Source organism: Candoia aspera, chromosome 6 (assembly GCF_035149785.1).
Source record: "Candoia aspera isolate rCanAsp1 chromosome 6, rCanAsp1.hap2, whole genome shotgun sequence".
Lineage (NCBI taxonomy): Eukaryota > Metazoa > Chordata > Lepidosauria > Squamata > Boidae > Candoia > Candoia aspera.
In genome coordinates, this window is record NC_086158.1 from 5,634,660 (window position 1) to 5,649,326 (window position 14,667).

The 14,667-nt window shown below is 44.5% G+C and overlaps 1 protein-coding gene across 1 annotated transcript in view; it reads left to right on the forward strand.

Moving 5' to 3' along the window:
* The window catches only part of LOC134499608 (cytochrome P450 2J2-like), a 163,213-nt gene extending 150,438 nt beyond the window's left edge, over positions 1 to 12,775 (forward strand). Inside the window, exon 9 of the mRNA XM_063306333.1 lies at positions 12,536 to 12,775. Coding sequence (XP_063162403.1) covers positions 12,536 to 12,726 — 191 coding nt within the window. The 3' untranslated portion in view covers positions 12,727 to 12,775. The remainder of the gene's footprint in view (positions 1 to 12,535) is intronic.
* Positions 12,776 to 14,667: the final 1,892 nt, after the last annotated feature.

Consider the following 14,667-nt stretch of genomic DNA (forward strand, 5'->3'; position numbering starts at 1 on the left):
TTTGTAATTGTCTCCTGGTACGGGGAGGCTCCCATGCCACAATAGCTTCCACTTTTGCAGGGTCCATTTCAATGCCCTTAGCTGAAATTCGATAGCCTAGATAATCAATTTGTGACTGATGAAAGGCACATTTTGACAGTTTAGCGTACAACTCTGCTTTTTTCAATTTAGCCAGCACCTGACGCACCAAGTGGATATGTTCTGACATGGTTTCAGTATAAATCAATACATCATCCAAATATACCAGTACCCCCTTAAATAGGTGGTCATGCAAGACCTCATTGATTAGTTGCATAAAAACCCCAGGTGCTCCCGACAAACCAAAGGGTAAGACTTTGTATTGGAAAGCCCCGAGAGGACAGTTAAACGCTGTTTTCCACTCATCCCCTTCCCTTATGCGAATACGAAAATAGGCTTCTCTCAAATCCAGTTTTGAGAAGATTTTGCCTCTGGCCAGATGTGATAACATATCTTTGATCAGGGGCAAAGGATATTTATTTAATATTGAGACCGCATTGAGCCCGCGGAAATCGGTACAAAGCCTTAATGACCCATCCTTTTTTGGCCTGAATAGGACAGGGGCTCCTACCGGGGAGTTAGCAGGCTCAATGAAACCCCTAGCTAGGTTTTTGTCAATGAACTCCCTTAGCGTAGTGAGCTCTTTGGGAGACATGGGGTATATTTTTGGGTGAGGCAATTTTACATTTGGTAAGAATTCAATGGCACAGTCCATTTTTCGGTGGGGTGGCAAGCGATCTGCTTCCTTTTCCCCAAATACCTCAGCAAGATCCTGATACTGACTGGGCAGTCCCTCAAGAGGTTGAAGCATTTGTACAGTAGTATACACTACCCCTCCACCCTCCATGTCTTCAAGTAGATCTTTTTCGGGTACTTTGTAAAATCCATCCACAAAAGTCACAGTTCTATGTAGCCAGTTGATAAAAGGATTTTGTTGCACAAACCAGGGCATGCCTAAGATAACCAGAGGACCCCCCACTAGAGCTACAACAAATGGCAGTTTTTCCTGATGGGAGCCCATCTGCAAGGCGACCAGTCCCGTGGAATGATTGACTGCTTTCCCTCCCGCCATAGTTCCATCCAATTGGGTGAAGATCATAGGTCTTGGCAAAGGAAACGTGGGCAGTTCCAGAGCCGCTACGACATCAGGGTGCATAAGGGAACGGGAGCAGCCTGAGTCTAGCATAGCCCAAACTTCCACAGTTTTGGTTTTTGATCCCAGTTTAACTTTAACAGTCAGTGTAGGCAAGTTTCCACTCACCGAATCGTGGTTACGCCCGGTCTCTTCCACCTGCCCTAGGGCGCCCTTCAGGGCAGGTGGTAGGCTTTTCCCGCTGGCTGTTCAAATTGCAATTCTTCTTCCTCTTCCCCGAAGGGTAGTTCTGGTGGGTCCAGTTCTGCGACGGCAGCTTTCAGTTTCTGCGGCAGAGCAGGCGACTTCGCTGACGGTTTCGCCTGCCGTTCCTCTGGACGGCGTCTAGGGCATGAAGTGGTGCGATGCCCTTCTTTTCCACATCTCAGGCATTGACCTTTGGAGAATCGTCATTCCCTTTCCTCTTCCCAGGCTTTTGGTTTAGGGCAGCTGGCAAGTCCAGTTGTGCGCGCTCCTCTGGCAAGTCGGGATTGTCTAAGCTCTTTAGTATGGGCATAGGTTTGCAGGGCATTTTCTGCGCTGCCCGCCAATTGAATCCACCCGTATAGCGTCTTAGGATCGTCTCTTCCTAGTGCCCAACGAAGGATTTCTGGTTCTAGCCCCTGCTTAAACATTTCAATTAAAGTTGGCTCAGACCAGTCTTCCACCTTCCCTGATAAAGCTTTAAATTCCAGCGCATAATTGGCAACTGAGAGGGACCCTTGGTAGAGTTTTCTCAGGGCGTTTTTGGCTGTCTCTTGGGCTAGAGGGTCTTCGAAATGCTGTTTAAGTGCCCACATAAAGTCATCGAAGTCCTCTAACTCTGTTGCCTCGGTCTGGCACAGTTGCACATACCAATCAGCTGCCCTCCCTCTCAGTTTGTTGGCAATAAAATTGATTTTGCCATGTTCTGAACGAAAATTTCGGCCCCAATCCTCCATATAATGCTTAGCGTTAGTGATGAAAAAGGAGAGGGTAGTGGGATCCCTATCGAACTTCACTCCAAATGGTGGGAAGTTTCTTACCGGCTCAGCTGGCTGTGGCGGCTCTGTGAATGTCAGCGTGCGCCGAGCCCCCATGGGTGGCCGATCCCTGGGAGGTCTTGCCTCTCGCCCCCCCACCTGACGGGATGATCGAGTCTTGCTTCTTCCCCTGGGTGGTAAGGTACTATGCCTTGGGTACTGGGACGGCTCTTCCTCCCAGTCTTCCTGGATTGACTCTGCACCCCGGGGGAGATCCTTAAGGATTGTCACTATTAGATCCATTTTGTCCTCTAAAGCTTTCATACGAGCAGGAGTGACCGGCTCTTCCAGGGGTTGGTTGGTTACCACCAGCCTGGGTGACAAGGGGATTTCGGGCTCCCAGGATAATTGTGGAGACCCCCTCCCCGTTGTTCTCTCCATTACGGTTTTGTGTTCACTCCTGAGGCTCTCCTGCATGGATATCAACAACTCATCCAATTGGGCATCCCGCATCTCCCGACGTGCCGCTCTTTGCGCTCTCGAGGTTAGAGCTGGCCGGATCCTTGCCACCTCCTGCTCTTCCTCGCTCCCTTCACTCGCGCGAAGCTGATGTTCGGTCATCGCTAGCGTTCCCTCTTATCCAACGATTGGATGGGGCTAGCGGAAGATGGTTGAAATGATTCTCAGCTTTATGTAATGGTTGCCTAATCACAAATACTCAGTCTCACAAGCTTGGGCTTAAAGATAACTGATTTATTAAAGGAATAGTATGCAAATACAGAGAAAGTTGAGAATGAGCAAAAGCGCGCCAAATACAAACTTAAAAGCATTGCCTGTGAGCAAGTTCCGCCCCCATCCCTCGTCAATGCGCACCCCCTCCCAGGTGCTAGGAACCGTTAGACGCGCCTGGGAAAGTAACCTTGAGCAGGAGCGCAAACCCAAACATACATTCCAAGCCCCCAAAACAACGGAGGGCGGAGGAATGGAAAAACCCGGGATGGGCAAAGGAACACGGAACAGAAGATGACATGTGAAACGTTACAATGTTAATAGAACACTGAAATGGGTAACATGACAGTTACCTTGTCGTGGTGCTGGAGCTTGAGCACCTCAGTGATGCCATGAGCTAAACCGTGAAGGGCCACCCAAGACAGGAAGGTCATGACAGAGAGGTCAGACTAAATGCGATCCCTGGGGGAGGTAATTGCAACCCACCCCAGTATTCTTGCCGTGAAAACTAAATGGATCAGTACAACCAGAGATATGTTGGTATACCATTGGAAGGTGAGACCCCCAGGTTGGAAGATGGTCAAAATGCTACTGGGGAGGAACAGAGGATGAGTTCAACTAGCCCCAGATGTGATGACGCAACTAGCTCAAAGCCGAAAGGACGACTAGCGGCCGACGGTGCTGGTGGTGAACGGCGAATCTGATGTTCTAAGGATCAACACACCATTGGAACCTGGAATGTCAGATCTATGAGCCAGGGCAAATTGGATGTGGTTATTGGGGAGATGTCAAGATGAAAGATAGACATTTTTGTTAATATGTTTTCTACTACAGATTAAGGTTACTATGGTAACTAATCATTTTGGCCAGGTGAAGAGGTTGAATTTAATTGTCCCCTTTTCAGTTGTTAATTTTTGCACCTGGGGGGAAGAACTTGCCTGGACTTGTTTTAGTTCCAGTTTCCCTTCTGTGTAGGTATGTAGAGAGCAGCTCTCACTGAGAGCCTGTAAATATGTTTGCTTTCTGTAAATAAAATTATTTTTATAGAAATGCCTGGTGTGTGACTTCTCTGATCTCTCTTGGGCCAAAGGCTTTCCCAGCAATCTGCCAACAGGTTATGGGCCAAGTAAGCAGCCCAGTAAAACCCAGAGAGAATAGAGAGATCAGCTCCAGACCTCATGCACAATTTAAAGGCAGGTAGCAAAGACCTGGGAAGATTTTCTTAAGAGCCACCTGGAGATTTTCCAGCAACTGCTGGTCTACAGGACAAAGAAGCCAGCTGAGGTGACTTGCAAAAGAAGGAAGAAGCCATGGCTACCTCCCAGCCCTCAGCGATGCCTCTGGAGCGCCTATCCGAGACCAACTATTTGAATTGGGCCCTGAAGATGGAGATGTATCTTCCCAGAGATAATCTTTGGCTGCCCCCCCAAAATCCCAGTGCTGAATGGCTGAGACAGGATGAGCGGGCTAGAGCCACCATTATCCTGGGAGTTGAGGACAATCAGCTAGTCCATGTGCAAGGCATGCAGTCTGCAAAGCAACTTTGGGACTCTTTGAGAGACTTGTATGTAAAGGCAACAGCAGGGAGTAAAGTTACCCTGACAAAAAAGCTGTACAAAGCCTACCTTGCAGAAGAAGATAGCCTTCCTGAGCACCTGCATTATATTCAGCAGCTGTTTGTTGAGTTGCAGGAGAGAGGGATGGAATTTACACCTCTCACAAAATCCTATATCCTCCTGTCCTCACTGAATGAAACGTGGGACACACTGATTTGTACCCTGGAGGCTATGCCTGAAGCAGACCTCACCCCATCATATTTTACACAGCACTTACTCGCTGAATGGGAGAAGAGAGAGGAAAGATCCCCCTCCCCATCTCTTCTGGAAAGCTGCAGTACCAGAAAACAAGGGAAAAGAAGGGAAAGGAAGCTGAGGCCACAGCACTAGCCAGCCAGCGATGCTTCACTTGTGGTTCAGCTGGACATTTGCAGAAAGACTGTGCCTTGAGACCCAGGAATAGAAAGACAGAGAAGAAGAACACAAGGGCAACACAGAAGAAGGCTCTTCAGACAACCCAAATTGCACAGGTTGCTGAGAAGGGTAATTCTGATGTATGGGTGTTAGATTCTGGGGCCAATTGTCATTTATGTAATTGTAAAAGCTCTTTTGTGTCACTGTCTAAAACTGAAAGACAAAGTGTATCTTTGGCTGATGGGTCTGTGACCAAAATTATGGGACAAGGTGACTTGTATTTATCCTGCTTGGGAGAAACTGTAAAAGGTGTGTTGTATGTGCCAAATTTACAATCAGACCTTTTATCTGTGGCACAATTGGCTGCAACAGGGTATGTCATAACATTTAAGAAAAATGGTTGTGAGATACGTAAAAATGGAAAATTGTGTGCTACTGGTATATTAAAAGACTCCTTGTACATTGTACAAAATGCAAGGAAGCCAAGCTGCAAGGCTGCAGCTGGCAACACTCCATATCATGACCAATGTGTACACCTGATGCACAGGAGATTTGGTCATGCTAATTTCAAGTATATAGCACAAATGCCACAGCTGTGTGCTGACCTAAAGATAAAACTCTGTGATAAATACTTAGACTGTGTAGTTTGCAAAGAATGCAAAACACTAAAAGCTCCTGTGAGTAAGCACAGTGACAGAGTTGCAACTAGATCTTTAGAAAGTGTACACTCTGACATTATTGGTCCTTTTGCTCCAAGTCTTGGACAAGCAAGGTATGCAATGACCATCACTGATGATTTCTCAAGATACACATTTATCTACATCTTAAAACATAAAGATGAGGCATTTGAGAAATTTAAAGGTTTTGTGACATGGGCAAATGGAAAATTCCCTAGGCCTGTATCTGCACTCCAGTGTGATAGAGGAGGAGAGTACCTTTCTCAAGAATTCAAAAGTTTCCTAGTGAAAAAGGGGATAGAACAAATTCTTTCTAACCCTTACACCCCTCAGCAAAATGCTGTTGCTGAAAGAAAGGGCAGAATCTTGCAAAATGTGATGGAATGCATGCTTAAAGATTCACATTTATCTTTTAACTATTGGGGAGAGGAAATATCTACTGCCTGTTATGTACAAAACAGATTGTATAACTGTTATTCAGGACACTCCATTCCATTCGTTTTATGGTGTGAAACCAAAGGTAAACCATCTTAGAGTGTTTGGTAGCACTGCTTGGGTTCATATTCCAAAACAACAGAGAAGGAAAGGAGGCCCCACGACAAAGAAAGCCATCTTTGTTGGCTATGAACAAAGCCAAAGGAGCTACAGGTTCATAATGGGAGAGAAATTAATAATTAGCAAAAGCACTTCTTTTGCTGAACAAAACTGGGGGAGATTAAATTCTAGCTCTCCAGTTGATCTGACCACCACAAGAGAACAGCAAGGACTTGCTGATGGTGATCTTTTGCCTGATGAGGACATTAAACCAGAAAAGCAAACTGAAGATCTGTCTGATGAGACAGATGCTTCTCAGGAAAGTGATAGGAGTCAAAATTTAAGCCCTGTATTACCTCGCAGATCTCAGAGGAGTAATAAAGGCGTTCCTCCATCACATTTTCAGGCTGAAACAGTAAAGTCTTTTCACATATTCACAGAACCTGAGTCTTTAGAACAAGTGAATGCTTTACCACCTGAGATTGCACAAAATTGGCATTCTGCCATGCAACAGGAATTAGCATTCTTGAAAGAAAATAAAACATGGGAACTGGTAAATTTACCTCCCAATGAACGCTGTCTAGGTTGTAGGTGGGTTTTCAAACTGAAAAGGGATGCTGATGGCAAAATCCAAAAATATAAAGCAAGGTTAGTCGCAAAAGGGTTCACTCAAAGGAAAGATTGAGACTTTGACAAGACTTTTGCACCAGTTACTAAAGGTGAATCAATTAGATTACTGTTAAAAATTGCTGCACTCAAAGGAATGTCAGTTCACCACTATGACATTCAAACTGCATTTCTCTATGGTGATTTAGACCACAAATTATACATGCAGCAACCCCCTGGCTATGAAAAAGGGGAGGATCTAGTCTGTGAACTGCAGAAGTCAATCCATGGGTTAAAATAAGCTGCTAGATCCTAGAACCAAAAATTAGATAAAAAAACTGCAGAATTTTGGTTTTGAAAAAGGAAAAGCAGATCCCTGTGTATATATGAAGAAAGACAAACAAGGCTATATGTATCTGTGCATTTATGTTGGTGATTTGCTGCTGTTCACATCAACAGAAAAACAAAGGCTTGATTTTGAAGCCTGCATGAAAAGCCATTTCACATTAAAAAGCCTTGGAACAGTAACAAATTACCTAGGTTTGGAAATATATAGGGGGAAGGATGGTAGCTTTCTGTTAAGCCAACATAGTAAAATTCAAAAGCTCCTAGAGGATTTTAACATGCAAGACTGTAAACCAGTCTCTACTCCTATGATAGCAGATTTTCAGAAGGATATAGGAGAAACTCAATTAACTGAGGCAGAGAAATATAGATCTGCAATTGGAAGTTTACTGTACATTGCAAATCACTCTCGCCCAGATATCTCAAATGCTGTGGCCATTTTAAGTAGACAGGTAGAGAAGCCTACATCTACTGGAAAAGCAGCATTGAAGAGGTTAATCAGGTATTTGCAAGGAACAAAGAATTATTGCCTGAAGCTAAATGCCTGTGGAACAGAGAAATTGCAGGCTTTTGCCGATTCTGACTGGGGAGCAGATGTCAGTGACAGAAAATCCACTTCTGGGATTTTAATTCAATTTGCCAGGTCAAGCTTAGGCCGGCATTCTAGAAAGCAAACACTTGTTGCTCTTTCCACTGCAGAAGCAGAGTTTTATTCTCTAGCACAAAGCTTTAATGAGGTTATATGGTTTAAACAGTTGTTAAAAGAAATGGGCATGGAAGTGAACCAGCCTATAACTGTTTATGAGGATAATCAAGCTTTCATTGCTATGGCAAAAGCTGAAGCCTGCAAAAATAGGACAAAACATATCAATATTAGATATCACTATATGAAAGATATGATAGCCAAAGGAGAAATAATGTTGAAATATTGTGAATCAAAAGACATGATTGCTGATATTTTAACCAAACCTCTTGCTGTACCAAGACACAAAGAGTTAACAAAGCAAATTGGTTTGCATCTTATTCTGTAGTATAAAAAGGGGAGTGTTAATATGTTTTCTACTACAGATTAAGGTTACTATGGTAACTAATCATTTTGGCCAGAGGAAGAGGTTGAATTTAATTGTCTCCTTTTCAGTTCTTAATTTTTGCACCTGGGGGGAAGAACTTGCCTGGACTTGTTTTAGTTTCACTTTCCCTTCTGTGTAGAAGGGAAGAGAGTTGTAGCAGCTCTCACTGAGAGCCTGTACATATGTTTGCTTTCTGTAAATAAAATTATTTTTATAGAAATGCCTGGTGTGTGACTTTTCTGGTCTCTCCTGGGCCAAAGGCTTTCCTAGCAATCTGCCAACAATTTTGGGTGTCAGTGAACTGAAATGGACTGGAATGGGCCACTTCACATCAAATGACCACCAGATCTACTACTGTAGACAAGAGGACCACAGAAGAAATGGAGTAGCCTTCATAATTAATAGTAAAGTGGCTAAAGCAGTGCTTGGATACAATCCAAAAAATGATACAATGATGTCAATTCGAATTCAGGGCAAGCCATCTAACATCACAGTGATCCAAATATACGCCCCAACCACAGATGCTGAAGAAGCTGAAGTAGAGCAGTTCTACGAGGATCTGCAGCACCTACTGGACAACACGCCTAAAAGAGATGTTATTTTCATCACGGGAGACTGGAATGCTAAGGTGGGCAGTCAAATGACACCTGGAATTACAGGTAAGTATGGCCTGGGAGAACAAAATGAAGCACGCCATAGGCTGATAGAATTTTGCCAAGACAACACACTCTGCATAACAAACACTCTCTTCCAATAACCTAAGAGACGGCTTTATACATGGACTTCACCAGATGGACAACACCGAAATCAGATTGACTACATCCTTTGCAGCCAAAGGTGGCGGACATCTATACAGTCGGTAAAAACAAGACCTGGAGCTGACTGTAGTTCAGATCATGAACTTCTTCGTGCACAATTTAGGATCAGACTCAAGAGATTAGGGAAGACCCACAGATCAGCTAGATATGAGCTCACTAATATTCCTAAGGAATATGCAGTGGAGGTGAAGAATCGATTTAAGGGACTGGACTTAGTAGATAGGGTCCCGGAAGAACTCTGGACAGAAATTCACAACATTGTTAGGGAGGCGGCAACAAAATACATCCCAAAGAAAGAGAAAACCAAGAAGACAAAATGGCTGTCTGCTGAGACACTAGAAGTAGCCCAAGAAAGAAGGAAAGCAAAAGGCAACAGTGACAGGGGGAGATATGCCCAATTACATGCAAAATTCCAGAGGTTAGCCAGAAGAGATAAGGAATCATTTTTAAACAAGCAATGCACTGAAGTGGAAGAAGACAATAGAATAGGAAGGATAAGAGACTTCTTCCAGAAAATTAGAAACATCGGAGGTAAATTCCGGGCCAAAATGGGTATGATCAAAAACAAAGATGGCAAGGACCTAACAGAAGAAGAAGAGATCAAGAAAAGGTGGCAAGAATATACACAAGACCTGTATAGGAAGGATAACAATATCGGGGATAGCTTTGACGGTGTGGTCAGTGAGCTAGAGCCAGACATCCTGAAGAGTGAGGTTGAGTGGGCCTTAAGAAGCATTGCTAATAAGAAGGCAGCAGGAGACGACGGCATCCCAGCTGAACTGTTCAAAATCTTGCAAGATGATGCTGTCAAGGTAATGCATGCTACATGCCAGCAAATTTGGAAAACACAAGAATGGCCATGGAACAACGGACTGGTTTAAGATTGGGAAAGGAGTATGGCAGGGCTGTATACTCTCACCCTACCTGTTCAACTTGTACACAGAACACATCATGCGACATGCTGGGCTTGAGGAATCCAAGGCTGGAGTTAAAATTGCTGGAAGAAACATTAACAATCTCAGATATGCAGATGATACCACTTTGATGGCTGAAAGCGAAGAGTAACTGAGGAGCCTTATGATGAAGGTGAAAGAAGAAAGTGCAAAAGCTGGCTTGCAGCTAAACCTGAAAAAAAACCAAGATTATGGCAACCAGCTTGATTGATAAGTGGCAAATAGAGGGAGAAAATGTAGAAGCAGTGAAAGACTTTGTATTTCTAGGTGCAAAGATTACTGCAGATGCTGACTGCAGTCAGGAAATCAGAAGACGCTTAATCCTTGGGAGAAGAGCAATGACCAATTTTGTAAAATAGTTAAGAGCAGAGACATCACACTGACAACAAAGGTCCGCATAGTTAAAGCAATGGTGTTCCCAGTAGTAACATATGGCTGAGAGAGCTGGACCATAAGGAAGGCTGAGAGAAGGAAGATCGATGCTTTTGAACTCTGGTGTTGGAGGAAAATTCTGAGAGTGCCTTGGACTGCAAGAAGATCAAACCAGTCCATCCTCCAGGAAATCAAGCCAGACTGCTCACTTGAGGGAATGATATTAAAGGCAAAACTGAAATACTTTGGCCACATAATGAGAAGACAGGACACCCTGGAGAAGATGCTGATGCTAGGGAGAGTGGAAGGCAAAAGGAAGAGGGGCCGACCAAGGGCAAGATGGATGATATTCTAGAGGTGACGGACTCGTCCCTGGGGGAGCTGGGGGTGTTGATGACTGACAGGAAGCTCCGGCGTGGGCTGGTCCATGAAGTCACAATGAGTTGGCAGTGACTGAACGAATAAACAACAAAAGTCACCCACAGACTCACAGCCTGTTGAGGCACGCGGATCTTGTCAGCCCCCTTGCTTTCTGCCTGGGTTTTCCAGATAGGTGCGGCTTGAGCAGACAAGACACACAGCCCTGGTCAACAGCCGGGAAGTAATTAGGGACACACACAAATAACTTTCAACCGAACTCTGAGGCACAACAGGTTCTTTGAAATACACGGAGACCCAGTGAATTTAAAGTAACAGCAAAACTTTACTGGTTGCAAGATACATTTGCTCTTTCTCACATGCACACGCATGCTCATCCACACTTACCCACGTCCAACTGAGCTGCCAGGCACTAGCTAGAGGGATGGAAGCCGCCAAGTCTGGGTCCAAAGACGACTCAAGGAGTGGGCGGGTTCTGAGACCCCTTTCGTCCCCTAAAGTCCTTGCTTTGTTGATGGGATAGGGGTGGGGGTTTCCATGTGCTCAGGCCCTTTGCTGTCTTTGTCTGGTCCAGGTGACATTCTTGTCTTTCTCAGAAACTGCATGTAGACTGATGGACATGCCCTCCTTTCAGTTCAATAGCAGAACCGAATGAAGATTTTTTTATATACAGTAAATGCCTGGAAACCAGAAGTCTCTACTTCTCGCGCTTCTCTTTCCTTTCGCATGTTTCCTTTTTTTTCTCCGAGGCAGCACACAACCTCCATAGGAAAAGCATAATTCGCTTCTTTTGGGCTTCTCCACATGGTGGCTGAAATGGGGCTGATGTTGTGCCGGGCAGAGAAAACCTGCACTTTTTCTGTCTCGGTTCTCTTCTCCATTGGATGCCCCAGAATTTGGTTTCAGTTGCCAAGGGGAAGAAAAATTCCCCTGGAGTAATCCTCCACCCAATTTCTCTCCCCACACATTGGCTGGAGGATTTCCAAAGCCATTTGTGACCAGCAGGATACTAATATTGCTTAAATCAATGAATTCATTTCTGAACTTTCGCTCTAGTATTGCGTATCTGTATCAACTTTATTTTTTAACACCTTAAAGTCAGTGTTGGCTCCTGGTGACTGCCTCAACTAGTCCCTGCAGTTTTCTTGGAAGGTTTTTCAGAAGTGGTTTTCCCTTGCCTTCTTCCTAGGGCTGAGAAAGAGGGACTGGCCCAAGGTCACCCAGCTGGCTTTCTGCCTCAGGTGTAAGCAGGCCCTGATGCAGAGCACTTCTGCCTTGGCAACCTGCCATTTGGGAACCAGGAAAGTGGTGAAACCTCTTACACCTGCCTACACATGCCCACCCTAGCCCACTGGGAGGGTGGATGGTGGTTGTTCTCCCAGCAGCATGGGATGTTGGGTAGATGAGGAAATGAACCACAGGGAATTCATCCAACCCTTCCCTTAATTTCTCCTGCATCAAAACTGTAAGGGTAATGGTACTTGGCGGCCTTGTTCCTGAGACCTCTTAAAGCTCAACCATTGGGGAAACTCAGTTGATTTCAATGTACTTTTTAGCCAATTCAGGGACTGAAGGAATAAACTTTAATGTAGGAAGTTTATTCCTTCCTTGGGCTGTTATGAACCTATTATTTACACACACAGCTGGCCAACCAAAGAAGTGAGAACCACGAGATTTCAGAAAAGTATCTTTAGTACTAGTCAGAAGTAAAAAAAAACACATAATCTTGAAAGCTATTAAAGTTCAGGGCAGGGGTATGGTAAGCCAGTTAAGGCAGAGTCTCTTTAAAATATTTCCTCCCAACGGCCCCCAAATTTGGGCCGTGCTGCCACTACTTGCACCCCCTGAACTCTTCTTCCCCCACTTGCTTCCCAGTCTCTCACACTTTCTCAGATGCAAATCAAATTGCTTACAGGGGTGTGTGTCTTAGACTGTTACGTGCTTTCTGCCCTTTCCATCTCTCTTCCGTAGGGGCTCGTGCGAGTATGGGAGAACAGTTGGCAAGACTTGAGATCTTCACCTTCCTAACCAGCCTGCTGAGGGCCTTCAGCTTCCAGCCTCCTGAAGGAGTGAAGGAACTCCATGACAAACCTATAGTAGCAATGTCGATGCATCCACATCCTTACAAACTCTGTGCCGTCCCCTGCCAAACGACATCATAAACTCTATAAAACTCTGCTTGTTAAACATGTAAATGTTTCCTTTATTGCTTTTGACTCAGGAATTAAATTCAGTCTTGCTATGAATTAAATTCAGTCTATTTGGTCCTAAAATGTCCTCATCCTAGTCGTTCTATGTGTACAGCATTTAAGTTTATTTAATTTTGCCTTTGGTGAAGTTTTCTGCAGCAATAAAACAGCTTACTTTCAATTGACTTGCTTGTAGATATTCCTTCACTTCTCTCACAAACCACAATGGGTGCCATGTTCAACTGCCACCAATTACAATTTTAAAATTACGCAATTTTTTTAAACCATGTGCTTTGAAAAGTCAAAAAGGCACCCTTCTCATTGGGTAAACCTTGGTGAACTGTACTTTCTCCGTATGATAAAGCAGCTTTGTGTCTGCCTGGATTCTTCCTGATGTATTGTACTACAATTCTCCAATCCCCCAGACCATTACTATTGCCTATTTCCAGAAAGTGAGTTGTTGTTGTTGTTGTTGTTGTTGTTGTTGTTGTTGTTTTGCTTCCCAGTCTAGCCTCTGAAGGTCTCCCATCTAAGGGCCAACACTTTTTTGCTTCTCAATCCCGACAAGATTCAGCTATTGATAAGCAGTCAGGTCCATTGTCTTGACATTGGTCTGTCATCCAGTGTTTTACAGGGGAAATGTTATTTATTTATTTGTTTGTTTGTTTGCTTACTTATATTCCAGGTAAAGCTGATTCTGAGCAGCATATGATTCCTCATCTTCATACATTCAGCTGAAGAACAAAGTTAACATAACAATATAAATGATCGCTATAAGCCAATTCAGTAGTAGGAAACAAAATGTAGAAATCAGAAATTAACATACCATTCCTTCCTGGAAAGGACATTCTAGAACAGACTGATGAAATGACCATATTTTAATGGGCTTTCTGAAGAGAAGAAGGAGCCACTTTAAGGTCAGGGGTGGGGAGGGGAGAGCTGTTCTTGACATACAGTAAATCATGTTGCCCCCATGGCTGAGCTTCTCTGTGCCCCCATTTCCTCCTGGGCACAGTTTCAGGCCATGAGTCGTGGATTCCATGCCATCCTCTCCCCTGCCATCCAGCATTGCTATCAGCAGGAAGAGCACATCAGTCCCTCTCCTCTCTCTGCGGTGAAGTGGAGATTGAGGGGCTTTGGCGGGGTCTCCCCCTCCCCTACCAAGTATTTCACAGCCAGGTTTTTTTTTTTAAAATCTTCCTTTGATTTTTATTTATTTATTCCCATGGGGATATCAGTCCCTGAATCTCCAGGAAATATCAAACTTGCAAGATCAATATCCTCACAGAATTTATTTATTTATGCATTTATTTCCAGGGCTTATATGGCCACTCATACAATGACTCTAGACAGCTCACAGCAATCCATAAAACATAGTTAAAAACACAGCCTTCCTCCCAGGCACTAGACCAAACATCCTCACAGTTCAACTCCCATCCTAGCCCAATGCTTGTGGGAAGAGCTGGGTCCTCACAGCCCTCTGGAAAGCTAAAAGGGTGGATGTGATGGACTTCAGTAACACTGCTGGTTGTCAGGAAGGAGGGAGCACATTGTGAGGAAGGAGTCCTCACAGCCCTCTGGAAGGCTAAAAGGTGGGGTCCCTTTGATCTCAGGCAGGAAGCTGTTCCAGAGGACTGGGGCAGTGACTGAGAAGGCACACCTCCAAGGTGGCAACATTTAAGGGAGCGGACCAAGAGCGTGTCCACCCTACCTAACCTAGTAGGACAGACAGATACTGTCAGGGAGAGGCAGACCCACAAGTAACCTTTAAAGGTGAGAACCAGCACCTTGAATTGCACCCAAAATCAAATGGAAGCCAGTGCAGCTCACACAGCAGTAGTGTTACTTGGGTGAACCATGGGACACCCAAAACTATTTGTGCTCCTGCATTCTGGACCAGTTGCAGCTTCCAAA